This window comes from Podarcis melisellensis (genome assembly GCF_964234715.1).
Source record: "Podarcis melisellensis genome assembly, chromosome: 8".
Taxonomy (NCBI): Eukaryota; Metazoa; Chordata; class Lepidosauria; order Squamata; family Lacertidae; genus Podarcis; species Podarcis melisellensis.
In genome coordinates, this window is record NC_138540.1 from 66,009,179 (window position 1) to 66,027,045 (window position 17,867).

The 17,867-nt window shown below is 43.5% G+C and overlaps 1 protein-coding gene across 3 annotated transcripts in view; it reads right to left on the bottom strand.

The window, feature by feature from the left end:
• The window catches only part of PHACTR4 (phosphatase and actin regulator 4), an 82,507-nt gene that overhangs the window by 34,088 nt on the left and 30,552 nt on the right, over positions 1-17,867 (bottom strand). For 2 of the 3 annotated variants that reach the window (XM_081920614.1, XM_081920613.1), the window contains exon 1: positions 5,291-5,656. The exons of the other annotated variant lie outside the window; for it this stretch is intronic. In XM_081920614.1, the coding sequence (XP_081776740.1) occupies positions 5,291-5,336 (46 nt within the window). In that variant the 5' untranslated portion in view covers positions 5,337-5,656. Of the gene's footprint in view, positions 1-5,290; positions 5,657-17,867 lie in introns of those variants that run through there. 3 annotated transcript variants of the gene reach the window in all.

Below are 17,867 nucleotides of genomic sequence, written 5' to 3' on the forward strand. Positions count from 1 at the left end.
ACAAGTTGTATGTCCCCAAGTGCTGAAAAAAGAGAAAGATCACAAGTGCAGAGCTATATGCTTTGGTAAAGTATAAAGCACACTTGCTCCGTAGCAAGTGTATTTCTTTCAGGCCCAATACCAAGACCACAAAATTAGGTGTAAAATTAGCATATTGCATTGCACCAGCAGCAGGTGCCAACTTTGGACATAACACCAACACAGTCATCATGCGGCTAATGTCACCAAGCCAAGAAAACCCCATGATGACAGACACATCAGTGAAAACCTGTTATGCAGCACAGTAAGCCAGTAGGCCTTGGAACAGGAACAAATACAACTCAACGACACTTCACCTTTGCATTTGCTCTCACCTGAAGCCAGCAACAATTCTTCTGAGGTCAGTACAAAACAGCACGCACTTTGCACCCTAAAATGCAGCAAAAGAGGTCTTACTCATACCAACCAACAGTGCAATAAAATCTAGGAACATTGGAAGCTGCCTTATACTGAGTCAGAACACTGGTCCATCTAAAAAAAAAAAGGGGGGGGGAGAACACTGGTCCATCTAGGTCAGCATTCTCCGCACTGACAGGCAGTAGCTCTCCAGAGTTTCAGGCAGGGGGTATTCCCAGCCCTACCTAGAGATGCTAGGGACTGAATTTGGGACCTTCTGCATGCAAAGCAGATGCTCCACCACTGAGCTATGGCCTTCCCCATGCAAGCCTTTTGTACTGCACTGATGTAGTAATATAAAGGCAGTGGTATTTCCATTTTTGCTCTTTCATTAAGGATGCCTTTTCACATGCCCTCGACATACCTTCTGCCAAAAGTCATATTTCTCATTCAGAAACTGCAACTCCCATATGATTAAGAGTAGCAGTCAGTTTTGAGACACCTACTTCATTCAGGCATCTGAATGATTCACAAGGAACACTGCTCCCATTTTAGACATGTCTTGCCATCTACATGTTCCATCTGAATACTTCCTTGTTTCTTGACAGCAAAATAATATTTTAAAGAATTTGTCATAATTATTTGCCTATACCAGAGGTTGGGAACCTGCGGACATTGTTGGGCTATGGTTTCTGTCATCCCTGACTAGTGAGGTGGGTCTTCTGGAAAAATTCGAATTGGAAACCTATGCAAATTACTGGATAATTTCCATAGGTTTGGGAATATGTCTAATGCCCTAAAGAGTGGTCTAATTTAGCATGTTTATTTTACTTGTACTTAGCAAACAAGTTAAAACAGTTTGAAACTGCCAAGATTGCCTAATAATGAATTTGCAATTGGCATTCATTCATTGTTACTAAAGAACTTATGAAAGAAAAAAATCCCCACGGAAAAACAAAGCAGTGGAAAAATTTCCACCGCCCATTACTGTCCCTGACAGTTGCCATCCCAGATGGAGTTGGAAGTCCAGCAACTTCTGCAGGGCAACAGCTTCTCCACCCCTGGGCAATACCCAACTTTTCCAACACTGCTCACACCATTTCACAAACGATCAACTTTAAGTCAGATAAGATGTAATTATATGTCCTTTAAATGGCTATACAGAAGTTATACCAAAATTCTGGCAGACAAATACATCACAGGCAGTTAACATTCTTATTTCATAATGCTTTGTGAGCGTTGCAGCCTAGTAGGAAAAGGAAATCACTTGTTTCCACAGCTGCTTAATTATACTCTGAAGTTCAAGCTCAAACATGAGAATCAGTTTGGGTGGCACTTCTTTTCACAGGGAACCTAAGAAGAAGTCAAGGATGAATCTCTTACCTGAAAACTGGACTGCCTCACATTATGTTTGCTCAAATGTTTATACAACTATCATGATCTGAGTGTGGGGAAGTTCATCCCCACTCCCATCAAAGGGAAAGGGCCTATTATGTTGCTTCCATGGCTAAAAATGAAAATAATAAAAGTGTATGCATCTGGCAGATCTTTGCAAATTAAATAGCACTTTTCCAAGGTATTAACAACTTATTTAAAAATGGTTGTTTCCATCATTATAGAGTCAGTCAACACTATCCACAAAGGCCACATACACAGGCTGCATTAGAGATAAAATGTTTTCTAATTACTTGTGAAAGCACAAGCAGATATAACTATTTGTGTGCCACAGTAGACATAGAATCATAGAATCATAGAGTTGGAAGAGACCACAAGGGCCATCAAGTCCAACCCCCTGCCAAGCAGGAAACACCATCAGAGCACTCCTGGCATATGGTTGTCAAGCCTCTGCTTAAAGACCTCCAAAGAAGGAGACTCCACCACACTCCTTGGCAGCAAATTCCACTGTTGAACAGCTCTTACTGTCAGGAAGTTCTTCCTAATGTTTAGGTGGAATCTTCTTTCTTGTAGTTTGGATCCATTGCTCCGTGTCCGCTTCTCTGGAGCAGCAGAAAACAACCTTTCTCCCTCCTCTATGTGACATCCTTTTATATATTTGAACATGGCTATCATATCACCCCTTAACCTCCTCTTCTCCAGGCTAAACATGCCCAGCTTCCTTAGCTGTTCCTCATAAGGCATCGTTTCCAGGCCTTTGACCATTTTGGTTGCCCTCCTCTGGACACGTTCCAGTTTGTCAGTGTCCTTCTTCAACTGTGGTGCCCAGAACTGGACACAGTACTCCAGGTGAGTACTCCTAGATCCTTTTCACGTGTACTGCTCTCAAGCCAGGTGTCACCCATTTTGTATTTGTGCCTCTCGTTTTTTTTGCCCAAGTGCAATACTTTACATTTCTCCCTGTTAAAATTCATCTTGTTTGTTTTGGCCCAGTTCTCTAATCTGTCAAGGTCGTTTGAAGTGTGATCCTGTCCTCTGGGATGTTAGCCACCCCTCCCAGTTTGGTGTCATCTGCAAATTTGATCAGGATGCCCCTGAGTCCATCATCCAAGTCGTTGATAAAGATGTTGAATAAGACCAGGCCCAAGACAGAACCCTGTGGCACCCCACTAGTCACTCTTCTCACATGTTAGAATTCCTCCAGGTGACACATTTATCAAGCATTTGTTCTGATCTATTTTTATTTACAAACATTATGTGGGGGGTTAGATTACATTTGGCCTTTACGGAGTATTCATTCTGATTTGTTTGTGGGGTGGTTATATGACAATGAATATTCATCCCAATTTGCCTGCAGGGGTGTTTTCCCATTATTTGTTTACCAAACACATTTCCCTGCCACCTTCTACATTGCTAAAAGCCCAATTCTTTTTTTAAAGTGGTGTGCTGGAGCAAAGCAGTCATAGAATGGTAGAGCTGGAAGGGACCCTGAGGATCAGCTAGTTCAACCCCCTGCAATGCAGGAATATGCAGCTATCCCATATGAGAATCAAACCTGAAAGCTTGGCATTATCAGCACTACACTCTAACCAATGGAGCTAGCCACACAGTTAAGTCCTTTAATCCACTAACTATGCAAACCTAAAGTTCTGGTATATGCTTGAATACCAGACTCACTTTTTCCCTCCTAAAAGGTAAGGGGAAATGTGTGTGCATCTTATGGAGTGAATGCAGGCTGTGCAGCTATCCCAGAAGCCAGAACAGCAAGAGGGATTGCTGCTTTCGCTGCGCAGCGATCCCTCTTGCTCTTCTGGCTTCTGGGATTCAGAATATTTTTTTTCTTGTTTTCCTCCTCCAAAAACTAGGTGCGTCTTGTGGTCTGGTGCGTCTTATAGAGCGAAAAATACGGTGCCTCCCACAATACATTGGTAGCAGTCTGGAGGTACCCTTAGCTATAGCAAAAGCATGGCACACACACAAATATTGTGGCACTAACAGTTTTATTGCACCTTAAGCTTTCAGGAACTAGAGTCCACTTTATCAGCTGCCTCTGAGGAAGTGGGCTTCAGTCCACAAAAGGCAAAATACACCTACTAGCCTTTTAAAAGCCAAAATACTCCTCTTTAACTACCAATGTACCCCCCCAAACAGCCAATGAAAATACAAATAAGGTGCTTACAAATAAATAGGTTAATACCAAATATAGCATGCTAGGGGCTATGGCACAGATAGCCAATATGGTACTTCCCAGATGTTGCTATAACTCTCATCACCCCTAACAACTGGCCGGAGTCTAATAACATCAGGAACACACACACCATGGTGGCTCCTCCTGATGAAGTATGTCCTTCCGCCTGCCCCCACAAAAAAGCGTCTTAAAAATCAGATGAATCACACAGAAAGCTAGCCTACAACAGAAGCCATGTAACTCATACAAGTCAATCTAGAAAATATATTTAAAGTCCACAAACCATCTGAATCAGTCGTCACCTCAACTAAAACCATCTGTAAAATATTTGCAGGGTCAGTTTAAGGAAAAACTAGTAATTTGGCTTGGGTTACTATGTAAATGTTTGTGGTAGATATACAGAAAGCCTCAACTGCCAAGCTCCCTTATCCAGCCCTTATAGCAGGGAATGCCAGGCAACAGGGTGAGGCCCACCACGCCATCTGGGGAACGTTACAAATGGGATCTGAAGTTGCCAGCTCTAAGTAGGAGTGGGAAAAGACGACAACTGATGCCACCCCACTGGAAGAATAGTGATAAGCCACATGGGAAATCTTGAAACAAAAAAAAATCCCCAAATCAAAAACTCACTCTGCTTCCACTGGACATTACTGGCTGGAAGTTTTTCATTCAAATGCATTCTCCTCCACAGCCCCTTTGGCAAAGTTAGGTAATCTTAGACTCTGGACTTTAAATGGTCTTACCAGCAGGGGGAGGGGGGGGCTTCTCTAAATGGTAATGTGTTTTACTTCACCGCAGCCCTCCCCCAAATAAACTCTTGTACTTCCAGAACATCAGATCACAGATGCAATTTAGAGCCAACACAGATTAAAATATCCAAATATCAGTCATATCAGAGAGGTAAAAAGATAACTCAACACCTGAACCTTAGTATGAAACGCTTAATTCCAGCCCAACGCACAACATGTTGCTATGCTTGCTGCTGAACTCTTTAAAGCCAGCTTTTCCCATCATCTGACCATTTTGGCAGGAAAAAGCGAGATCAAAAGGACTGGTTCTTAACAATGTGGCACAGAAACTACAACCCCCCCGCCGCTGCCGCCGCCCACAGAGCAGCAAGTTAAACAGCAAAGTGTATTCCAACCCAAAGGCCTTTAATAAATAATATTATTTTTCTGGATTAAGAAAACAATCCCTTTTTGTCACTTGTTGAGAACTGGAAGCCCCTCTGAGCTGAGTGCAGGTTACACAACCCTCACATTCTTTTTTGAACATGCTTCACCTGCAACTCTCGCCCTGCCTACAGCCGCAGCTAGACCCTCCATTACTCACCTGAGGGAGCTGGATTTACCGGTCTTGAGTAGCGTGTCTGCCCCATTATGAGAGTCTTCGAGGTAGCTCAGGGAAGGAAGAGAAAGAAAAGAGAGTCTATTCTGGAAGCAGACATTAGCCTTCGGAAGATGACAAGCCAACTCCACAGGGTGAGAGCGACGGAATTGTCTGGAGTCCGGGGAGCAGAACAACAACAGCCAGAACTCAGGAAACGGCCGGGGTGTAGGTCGAAGCACAAACCCCTCCTGTATTTCCTGTACCCCTGGGCCGGACACTTCACGATTCTCATAAATAAGCTCCCATGCCAGCTCCTTTCAAGGAGGAATGCCTGTCATTCCACAGTGCGAACTCTGTTTAGGGCTGGATCTCGGGAAGGGGGGCGGAGTCTTCCAACCCCAGAAGCCAAATAAATCAACACCCCTTGCTCTTTAAAAAGCAGGAGTTTAAATGCTGTAAGGGAGTGGAGGAAGGATCAAGAGAGCTCAAAAGAGACTTCAAAGGCAGAACAGCTTTTACAAAAACAGCCCCACTACCTAATTGCCACTGTTTTGCTATTCGGAGAAGAAACCTGAGCTTCCCCAGCCCCGTTGAGGGCAGATTAGAAGACCAGTAGACACAGATCCAAAATAAGGCTCTTATAAGGTGCTCTGTGTTGGTTTGACTCTGCAGAACAATAAATAAAGGCTTAATTAAACAAGAAAGATGGGATTTTATTGGGTGTAGGTGTGCTTAATTTCTTCTGTACCAGCATGGACGTGGGCACTGTGCTCCGCATGAAAAGGAAATGTGAGCTGAGGGTGACAGTGACTTTGCTAATACAGTATATCAATTGTGTGTGCCTCCTATGGGACTCATAAAGCTTGCAAAATGTGCAAACAATTAATTGGGCTAACCAAAGGGATAGTTTCGTTCTTATTCAGTATGTGTTGTCTTATTTAACATAACACGTCTTGTGTAAGACACGTAGTATGTGAGAAACAGAATTCCCTCTAGTATCTGACTTAAAGCACTGTATGCGTCCATGATCTGCCAATAATTTAATTCCCACCATTATGAAACACTGATATAAGCCCTGTGCATGCATCTGCCAGTGTACAAACTTTCAATTAAAGTGGTCCTTCCTAAGGAGATGGCATTTGATTTCATGGATTGTGGCAAGTTAGCCATAAGACATAAAGTTAGTGTGGAAGAGAAATATTGGGGTGGGGGAGCAGGGGGAATCCCACACCTCTGGCTTCAACGCTTACTGCAGTTGTTGAGCTTGCTTTTCCTTCCAGTTGAGATTTCCAACCTAACAGATGGATAAAACCCCAACTATTCCAGATTCCAAGACAGATTCAGCTGCATTGCACTTCACAAGACTTGGAATCTGTATTATGGTCAATTAAAGAACTCAGCTTCATCAAGACACTTAATTTAAAGCTCAAGTTGTTTGTTTTGAAACATACAGTGGTACCTCGGGTTAAGTACTTAATTCGTTCCGGAGGTCTGTTCTTAACCTGAAACTGTTCTTAACCTGAAGCACCACTTTAGCTAATGGGGCCTCCCGCTGCTGCCGTGCTGCCGGAGCACGATTTCTGCTCTCATCCTGAAGCAAAGTTCTTAACCCGAGGTACTATTTCTGGGTTAGCGGAGTCTGTAACCTGAAGCGTATGTAACCCGAGGTACCACTGTACAAGAAATCACCCAGACACTAAGTGCAAAGGTGAGGCAGCAATGTTGAGTCTTCAAAGAAAGAAGAGTTTGGGAGAATGGATTTCCTCAGCCAAAAGGGATGATAGATGAAATAGATTGATGATAGATCAGTGGACAGTTGTCTGGTGGCCCATTCTCAGAGAACACTGAGGTCTATTTAAAGCACTAGGTGTTCACTGTTAAGATACAGGTTAAATCCAACAGATGAATTTCAAAATGACCAATTCCATTAGTCATTTAATTTTTTTAAGGGGGAAAATATTTGTTTTCAGTTTTTGTGATAGTGAGCTTCTTTTATACGCAACGTTTAATACTGAATCATCCTAGACTCAGTTGAAAGTATACTGCACCAAACATGTGGGATGAACTTCCAAGTGAATGTGCCTAGGATCGGGGGTGAGACAATTTGTATCTAGAAATATTTGGCTTGCCATAGGTCCTGTAAAATGGTTCACAACTTCCTGTGTTGCCCTGGCAAAAGGCTGGTTTGCACACAAAAGCAATGATGAACCCCCCCCATTTCTACAGTAGCTAACTTGACTATATTTTGGTTAATGTCTAAAGGGCATTCATGTGTCTCAAAACACTTAGTAAACATGCCCTAGGAGCCTGTGCTAATTGCTGCTCTTTGGGACACATTTACCACACCTTTTCGGTCATGTTAATGCCTTTTGAACATTCACAATGGAAATGAAGACTCTGCATTTTGCTGATATCTGAAGCAACCTTGATTGAAGTCAGATATTACACTTCTCCTGGCCCAGTGTTTCAATAGGCCAAAGAGAAGCTGACCCTGTCAGATGTCAAAGCCTCATTAGGGAATGTATGGGGTGTTAGGGGAGGGATAGTACCTCTATAGTGGGGGACACACCATGCTCCTTCTGGGGTAGTTTGCCCACCTTTGGTCCCCACCCTGCAGTTATCTCTCACCTGTGGCTCCTATCAGCATGTGACAGCGGCCGCACCTCACAAACAGCTTCGACTAGCAGGCTAAACCAGGTGAAGGTAGCCAATGGGTCTCAAACCCTCAGTGAGTTAGTATGTGAAATTAGCATGAGAAAACATGCTCTGGCAGATTGAGCAGACAAGATCAATAGTGGGTCCAACAGTCAAGAAGGCAGCTTCTGCATGTGTTGTAGAGGGAAGAGAGGCAGCTGGTGCTTGTCAACTTGGGAAAGTAGCCCATCTAGGAGAAAGAAAACTCTGATCCTAACCCTCCACTACCTTGCAGGGTTATCTATGGGGGAAGAAAGGGCTAAGAAGTAAACCCTACACAAATCTGGAGTGGAGTCCCTAAGATGGTTGGATGGCAGCTTGTATGCCTCCTTCCAGCAACTCCTGCAGCCAAATTGGTGCCAAACATATTGCTCTGCTTTCCTTTGGACCACATCAGCATGGCTGAGATGAGGGTCTTGTTGTCTGTACAGCCCAGGACCTCCATATACACTGCCTGGGCTTGCACCTTGGGGAGGTCACTTTGGTGCTGCTAACGCAGCGGTTTGATTTCACCCCCAGAGTCGCACTCCATTGTCTCCTGAGACAGACAGGGGCCAACAATTAGGAAAGACAGTCTCATACATTAGGAATCACTGAAATATTGAGTGGTCTCCCACAACTGCAGAACTGAAGGATAGAATTTCCATTACCACCTCAAAAATTGTATCTTAAAATAATGAGGCTGAACTTCAGACTTCAAAGATAAGCAAATTTATTTCAATAAGAGAAGCAAGGTTAAATGTGGTCAATACAAGTAAATAGAGCAACAGCAGCTTTCTCTGCAGCGATAGTCAATCTTCAAAGCCCTTCAGCAAATTTTATTAAAACCAGTTTCAGCTGGAAGACCTGCGTTCAAATCCGTACTGTGGCATAGATTTACTGAGGGGCTTTCCATGATCTCTGCATGGTTTTCTAATAAATGAGGAACTAAGATCTCCCTTTTAAAAAAGGTGTTATGAGGTTAAGAAAAATGTTGCTACTTGTCAAAAGTTGGAGGGAAGCGATGGGTTTCACCTTTAAGTCATCCTCAAGATAAATTACTTCATTAAAAAAAAAAGAACCTTCTTTTCTTGAGCATATTGGGAATACTTCATTATTGTGTCACTGGGCTGCCCTTGAACACTATCCAGAGGCTATACTGAACACAGTTGTGCTTGCATCTCTTAGGAGACAAACTCCTTCTCTATATGTGATTAATACACTTAATCTACATTTCTGCCCAATAGCATAGTTCTCTAGAAGGCTCACAAAGATATAAAAATATAACAAACAATATTAAAAATATAATAAAAATAATTGCTGCAGAAACATTTGGAGCACAGGGACATCTAAATCCAAATTGAAAATCAGTGGGATAGCTATCAGATTTTTTAAATAAGCCTTGTGGGGGGGAGTCTTCATCTGACACTGAAATTACCTCAATAAAGTTGTCAGGAGAGTCTCTCTTGAGGCTGGTGCGTTCTCTCTCTCTCTCTCTCTCTCTCACCCACACACACCCATGGTGTAGGGCAGGGGTAGGAAACCTAAGGCCCGGGGGCCAGAGATGGCCCAATCGCCTTCTCGGTCTGGACCGCGGACGGTCTGGGAATCAGTGTGTTTTTACATGAGTAGAATGTGTCCTTTTACCATATTTTTTGCTCCATAAGATGCACCTGATCATAAGACACACCTAGTTTTTAGAGGAGAAAAACACGAAAAAAATATTCTGAATCAAATGTTGTACTAAACTATTTAAAGCAGCAAAGCGGGCAGCTCCTGTCCGCTTTGCTGCTTTAAAGCGAGCCTCAGAGGAGGTAAGGAAAGAAAAAAGTGTGTCTTATGAAGCGAAAAATACGGTATTTAAAATGCACCTCTGGGTTATTTGTGGGACCTGCCTGGTGTTTTTACATGAAGAGAATGTGTGCTTTTATTTAAAATGCATCTCTGGGTTATTTGTGGGGCATAGGAATTCGTTCTTTTTTTCCCCTTTCAAAATATAGTCCAGCCCACCACATGGTCTGAGGGACTGTAGACCAACCATAGCTGTCAAGTGTCCCTTATTTGAAGGGACAGTCCCTTATTCCAGCGCCATGTCCCGCTGCTGTCCCTTATTGATGGATGTCCCAACACATGGTCTGAGGGACTGTAGACCAACCATAGCTGTCAAGTGTCCCTTATTTGAAGGGACAGTCCCTTATTCCAGCGCCATGTCCCGCTGCTGTCCCTTATTGATGGATGTCCCTTAAATTTCAAAGGAAGCAGCTCCTCTCCCTCCCTCCCTGCCGGCCAGGGAGGAGGGAGGCTCCAACTGTGTTGCTTGGCTGTATTGCTCACCCAATAAGAAGTCTAAGAACGACTGGGGGTGGAGCTTGCATGCCTTGTGTGTCGCTAGTTAATGCAAGCTGAGGGGGGTTTTGAATGCTGGACGCCATTTTGTTGCACATGCTGCTGCAAACTTTGGGGGAGCCATCTTAAGTTGAGGCTGCATAGGCTTTGTGGTGCATGTGATTCAGATTCTATTCAGTTGAACCTCTGGTTACAAAGTTGGTTGGACAGTGTTCTCAAAGCTACCAGCATGTTTGACCAGACTGCAGGAGGACAGGAAGACTGGAGTGCCTGGAACAGGTGAGGCTGCAGGTCCCTTATTTTGGCTGCTGGTCCCTTATTTTCAAGGCTGCAGGTCCCTTATTTTCAAATCTGTAAGTTGACAGCTATGAGACCGACCCATGGCTGAAAAAGGTTGCTGACCCCTGGTAAAGGGGCAGTTTACAGATCCATGCTCCAGCAGCCCTTTGTGGATCCTCACTTCTGCCTCTAGGCCTGAAATCCCACTTGGAAGTGGGTTAAACATACCTCCTTTACTCAGTAACAGTGTTCTTGATCATTGCCTTCAGCAGAGGTATACATATTTCAGGAAATGTTAAGTCATTCATACAGTCAGTACCAAAGAAATGCCACAATAGCTGATCTGCAACTATTCTGAACCACCCATCAATAAGACAAGCTATTTATAGTCATTGGTCTCACTAGGCGGGAATCTGTATACAAAGCAACTTTCCTAGAAGCAAGAATCTTAAGGTTTAAGGAAGTTTGTATTAAGCATTAATTACTTCTAAGGGTCTCCGGGTCTAACTGAGATATCCATCTTTACAGCACACATTCAATGGCCAAAGTCCAGTGGCAGCACTAACTCAGGGACCTCCATATATCAAGGTGACTAGCTCTCATCCCCCAGTTCACAATGTGCATATCAAGATATACCTATAGAATAAACAAGACCACATTACTCACACATACCAAGCCATGCACGATAAGCGAAGGCAAACACCACCAAGCTGCCACCACTTATGGAAACTAGAGCCTTGAAAAACACAAAAAACATATGCCTTCCAACATGAGACCTAACATGAGACCTAAATACTGAAGAACTCAAGTGAACAGATATCAACTCTGGCAATATTTTTAAAGGGCATCTTCAAATTCTTTCCAAAAAGAAAAAAATGGTGCTATAAAATAAAAGAGAGAGAGATACTAGAAAAATTGGGGCTGTCCCTATAAATAGGAAAAGTTATAACATTTACATATTGAAGAAAAAATAATGTTAGTACCTCATACCTTCTAAGAAAAAGAAACTGCAACCAACCCTTTCAACAGAGTTCAATAAAAATTAGAGAGCCTTAATTGCAAAAGTAGTACCTACAGAAAGTTGCAAAAAGTTCTCTGATTTGTAATTTTGTAAATAAAAAAAAGGGGGGGGACGCAGGTGGCGCTGTGGGTTAAAGCCTCAGCGCCTAGGACTTGCCGATCGAAAGGTCGGCGGTTCGAATCCCTGCGGCGGGGTGCGCTCCCGCTGCTCGGTCCCAGCGCCTGCCAACCTAGCAGTTCGAAAGCACCTCCGGGTGCAAGTAGATAAATAGGGACCGCTTACCAGCGGGAAGGTAAACGGCGTTTCCGTGTGCGGCTCTGGCTCGCCAGATGCAGCTTTGTCACGCTGGCCACGTGACCCGGAAGTGTCTCCGGACAGCGCTGGCCCCTGGCCTCTTAAGTGAGATGGGCGCACAACCCCAGAGTCTGTCAAGACTGGCCCGTACGGGCAGGGGTACCTTTACCTTTACCTTTAAATTTAAAAATAGCTTTTTATTGGTTCTGGAGGGGGGCGTCTTCTGGGTTGTTTTGTGGCAGGCTTGCTTGGATGTTTTATTTCAAAAAAGCACAAGGAAGAAAGTTCTGCTATTCCACCCACCACAACTGAATAATCTGAATAATAAACATCTGAATAATCTAGATAATCTTAGACCTACAGATTGACAGGGATGAGCAAAGCATGATTATTTCCCATTTTAAATTCATCCATCCCCAAGGATGGCTGGAAAGACCCTGCCTAAAGTATCCCTGATGTGGGATTTTGGAAAGTCTTTCCAGCAGCCTTTAGAGAAGGATACTTGTATGGAACATTTGTGCTTTGCCCTTCACCACCCACCCGTGTGCTCAGGAATCCAGTACTGGGCTTCTAGGTATTTTGGCTAATACCTGGGACCCACAGGATCAATCCCCTACACATATCCATAACCTGCTGAGGTTGTACATGTTCCCCTCACATCCTCAGTGAGCCCTTGGTCATGGCCCCAAGTGGTTGCTCACACTTGGCACCCAACACTAGCAAGCTACCTAAGGTAAAGGTAAAGGTAAAGGTACCCCTGCCCGTACGGGCCAGTCTTGACAGACTCTGGGGTTGTGCGCCCATCTCACTTAAGAGGCCAGGGGCCAGCGCTGTCCGAAGACACTTCCGGGTCACGTGGCCAGCGTGACAAAGCTGCATCTGGCGAGCCAGAGCAGCACACGGAAACACCATTTACCTTCCCGCCGGAGTGGTACCTATTTATCTACTTGCACCCGGAGGTGCTTTCGAACTGCTAGGTTGGCAGGCGCTGGGACCGAGCAGCGGGAGCGCACCCCGCCGCAGGGATTCGAACCGCCGACCTTTCGATCGGCAAGTCCTAGGCGCTGAGGCTTTAACCCACAGCGCCACCTGTGTCCCTGCAAGCTACCTAGTTGTGCTTAAAGACAGGATCCGTCAGCCCTGACTGGCAAAGTTTAACCCGCATTTGAAAAAAGAGAAAATGTGAACCAATACCAATCCCTCCATTCTCTTCAAAATCCTCCCATTAATGTCACAAAAAGGAATTCAACATTTAATTGCACTTGAAGCTTGAAGTTTAGAAGTTGCTTTGAGGCCCCCTGGAGCCATCTGGAGGCCCACAGGATACTACAATAAGGAATGACTAACATTCTTTGCCTTCACTATTGCAACACAAACATTTTCAGTGACTCAAACAATCAAACACATCAGATGTTAACATGGGAGGATCCTTTCGCCAGTCCTGAACTGTCAGTTCAGGATCAACAATGATGGAGCAATTGCTTTACAACTATCTCGGCAACAGGGACCCCACAGATTAGATAGAAGATCCAAATTGAAGAAAGATTTTTTAAAAAGATTCTTATTGTCCGATGAATGCAACACTACTGGATTTATAAACATTCCTGGAGGGAGCTCAAGGCGGGGAGAGGTGGAAACCAATAGCATTCTGAACATTCTTAAATAGTTTTGCTCTGTTTCATCAGGTTCTCCCCTCCCACCCTCCCCCTTTCCAAGTGCCCACTTTGAAGGGCTTTTAACCTGCTTGTTGGATTTTCCTCTTGGCTTTCATATTTTACTAGACCAAGCTTGTGACACCTGTGGACCTTCGGATGTTGCAGAGCTACAGCTTCTATTAACCCTGACCATTGGCCATGCTGGTTGGGATAGATGAGGGTTGGAGTCCAAGAACATCTGGATGACCACAGGTTCTCCATCCCTGACAACTGAAGGCCTGCTTTCTCATGTTCAAGATTTGGGTGCCCACACCTTAAGTCTCAAAAGAAGGGCCAGCTAATGTGGCATCTCCAAATACTGTTGGGCTCCAACTCCCATCTGCCTCTGCCTGCAGCATGGCCAACAGGTGAGGGATGATGGACACTGTAGTCCAGCAGCATTTGGCCACCCCAACTTCTTAAATAGTATGGAAAATGGAAAATGAGAATATAGCACTTGCACTCATTTCCCCACAGTATTTGCATTCCCCTAACCCTTGAGGAAATAAGGCTGCCACCGTATATATATATGTGTGTGTTTGTATGTGTATGCGCACACTTTTTATGCAGTTGGTAACAATTAATACAACCACATTGCAAAAGCTCAAGAAGAACATTTTTCATTTTGTTTTTTGACAAATCCCAAAGGAAAAGAAAATGACAACTTCTTAATTTAGCAAAAGGGAGCTTTTAGGTATCCCCCCCAAAGGCAGTATTTAATATTTCCCCATCGAACTTAGCAAAGAAAACATTCCAAATTACAGTAATGCAATAAAGAAAAATGACTTCTAAAAAACAAACAAGTTCAAGACCCATTTGCATTATAAAAGAAGATGCTGATTTGGAGACACTGACTTCATTGGTATCACACCCCTTAAAATATTAAAGACTGCAATGTTAGAACCATGACCACTAACTACCACAAGCTTACCGAACGAATTCAAAACTCCAATCTCTACCAACAGCTTCCATAGTCCAATAAATCCAAAATTCCATCAGAATGGCTCAACTGCAACCAGAAATTCAGCATGAAAGGGAGCCAAATTCACTTTGGGTTCACTCAGACACACTGTTCATATTATTCCAATTACTAGAGAGCTCTGAAGGACACACAGGTGTCTAAATTTCACAGTCCTTAAACAAGCTTGACAGCTTTCATCTTTCAATGCCAGGAAGTGACAGTCAAACACAGATAGAATAAGGTTGTGCCAATAAGTATTCAGATTGGTTGGCTGAATTCATGCACTCTGCTTCATTAAGAAAAAAATAGAATAAACCCAACAGAACTGCTAGGTCTAAACATGAAATATGGTCAGTCACAGTTTGCAAGATACATTAATGATTAAAATCAAATCAGTCAATTTTAATGTCCCAACTATTTCAACTTGATTTGCAATCTGATTTGACAATTTCATGGCTGGCTTTTAAATCCAACTCTGTTTATGATTTCCTTCCCCTCCCCCTGCCACCCCCAAATCAAGGGTGTTACTTCTCCCTGCCCCACCTTCTTATTTCACTTTTAGGCACTTTTTCAACAGTACCTTCCTCCAGATACCTGGTTTTTAAAAGAATAATATCCCTCAAAACCAGATATCTGGAGGAAGGTACTGTTGAAAAAGTGCCAAAATTCGTTTGGCAGCTGTGAGCCCATAACTAAACAGGAAATAGAAAGACTTCCCCAAATCTGCTGGAGGGGTAATATATGCCAAACAAAATCATACCCACAAGACTTTAATGAAAGTAGAGAATACAAAGTTTTTGTTTTTGGAAACACATCTGGGAGGCAGAATGCACAGCACAGACTAACTTTCCCTAACTTGGTTTGCTCCAGATGTTTTGCACTACAACTCCCATCAGCCCAAGATGGGAGTCACAGATCAACGTCAGAGGGTAGGCATCAAGTTGGGGAAAGGCTTGTATAGGCAGATGTAGCTAACTTCACTAGGCCAAGGAATAAAATGGTGGATGGTAAGCAATGTGCAAAAAATAATAATAATTAAACAAGCCAAAGTCTTCAAAACAGGGAACTAATCCAACCTCAAACAAGTACGTTCAGGCATATGTGGAACTTTCTGAAGATCTGAAAATTGAGCCAAAAACCACAGAAACATAGACGGGAAAGGGCAGTGATGCAGAAACCAGGTGACAGAGCTATCCAGGAGCATCAAAAGGCAACCAGACAAAACAGCATGTTTTTGGAGGGAAGCATATTAACCATAGTTTGCATCAGTCTGCACACAACTGAAAGAATTCCTAACGTAAGGAATGCAATGAAAACATTCCTCAGAGGAAAAGATGAGAAAGGAGTGATCATGCAAACCATAGTTTCCTAGGAGTCTCCAATATACCTGGCACCAGGCTTTTCCTCTATTACTTATGCAGGCAGTGACCATTTTGCACACGTCCATATTGACGTACCCACACCGGCAAGGGCAGGGCAGGCTGACGTATGACCGCTGACGTGCAAATGACCCAGAACACAACCCCCGAGCAAATGGGGAGCTTCCTGTACCAATATGACTCCAATTCAATGTTTTCAGGATTGGGTCCAAGAAGCTTTCGAATATGAGAATAATAAACAAAGAGCATAGCTTGGAGGAAGGGCATCCGCTGTGCATGCAGAAGGTCCCAGTTTCAATCCCCACTAGAGCTGGGAATGTCCTATGTCAGAAACCCTGGAGAGCTGCTGCCAGTCAGTATAGACAACACTGAGCAGTATAGACAACACAAGGGTCTGACTCAGTCTGAGGCAGCTTTCCATATTCCTACTACTAGCAGTGTTTGCTCTTTTGGCTTAGCTATCTAACGCCAAATAAAAGCTCTTTGATTTAGCTTTTGGGAAGCAACCAATATTTACAGGCACCTGCCCTATTTTACTTTCTAACTGGACTAGAAGCTTATTAAAATGCGAAGCAAGTTCAGCATATGCAAGCTCAGCAGCTGATCACTTCGGAAAGGCTTTGGCCACCACTGGTAAGTAATTGAAAGGAACTTTCAAACAAGAAACTGGTTAAACTCTTTCATTTTGAAGAGATAAATTCGGGAGCAAAAATGCTCTTCACATTTCGTTCTGTAATCACTAAAACTTTCTCGGCTTTCACAGTAGTTCACTTATTTGTCACAGATACACACAAGCTGCTTTTTGCTAGGCTTTCCTAATTGCATGAATCTAACCATAATTACAGGTTTGGCCTCCTTGTACATTGCACCAATATACCTTTTGAAATGATTTATGAATAAATAGTTCCCCAAAGACAGGATCAGCGCAGAAGAAACCCTTCCAGTTTAACAGCCTTGTGATTCAGGTTACTACAAGCCCAACAACACATCTGCCTAATATGAACATCACTAAGTTGTGCCATCTCAGAGATGATCTGGTTGCTTGCTTAGCATCCCAAGCTACTTCCCCATGCCAAATGCCAAGCTCGACTAGAACCTTATTCTCCATGAATTCGTCTAATCCCCTTTTAAAGCACTCCAAACCGGCGGCCATATCTACATCTTGTGGTAGCAAGTTCCAGTTTAACTACACACTGTGTGAAGCACATAGTTCTGTTTGTTTTGAATTTTCCTACTATTCTGCTTCAATGGATGAGAGAGAGAGAGAGAGAAGCATTTCTCTTTCTACTTTCTCCAGACCATGCATAATTTTATCCACCTGTATCATGTGTCTTCCCCCACACACACCCCTGACTTGATTTTCCCCTAAGCTAAAAAGACCTGAACTTTGTAGCTGCTTTTCATAAGACAGAATGAAAATAAACAGGGCAGCAAAACTACGCCAGAGAGAGAGAGAGAGAGAGAGCGTACCAGGTGACAAATCAGTCCAATCCAAAGGCCAGATGAAATAAGATAGCCTTAGTGGTCCAGTCACAGGCAAACAGCATAGGGGCCACACAAACATTCCTTGGGACAGGGGCACAATCTCAGTCCCAATGTCAAAGTGGCTGTGTCCTGTGCAGTCACATTTACAAATTCTTCCTCTCTACTTTAAAAACACACAAAAAAATTCTATTCAACTTGAAAAAGATCTCCTGGTCACCCCGGTAAAACAAGACAAAGGTGTTTTGCTTACTTAAATTAACCCCAGAGCCAAATACAGAAATCTGATGCCTAACCCAATTTAATGAGGATCAGTCAAGCATGCTGGCAATGCGGGGGAGGACAACAAAGATCCTGCATAATGTGGGTCCAGCCCTACCGACACAATGAAATAACAGCTGCTTACAATGGAAAGGCCATTCTGCAGAGCGGGATGGGAGGGGGTGTGGAA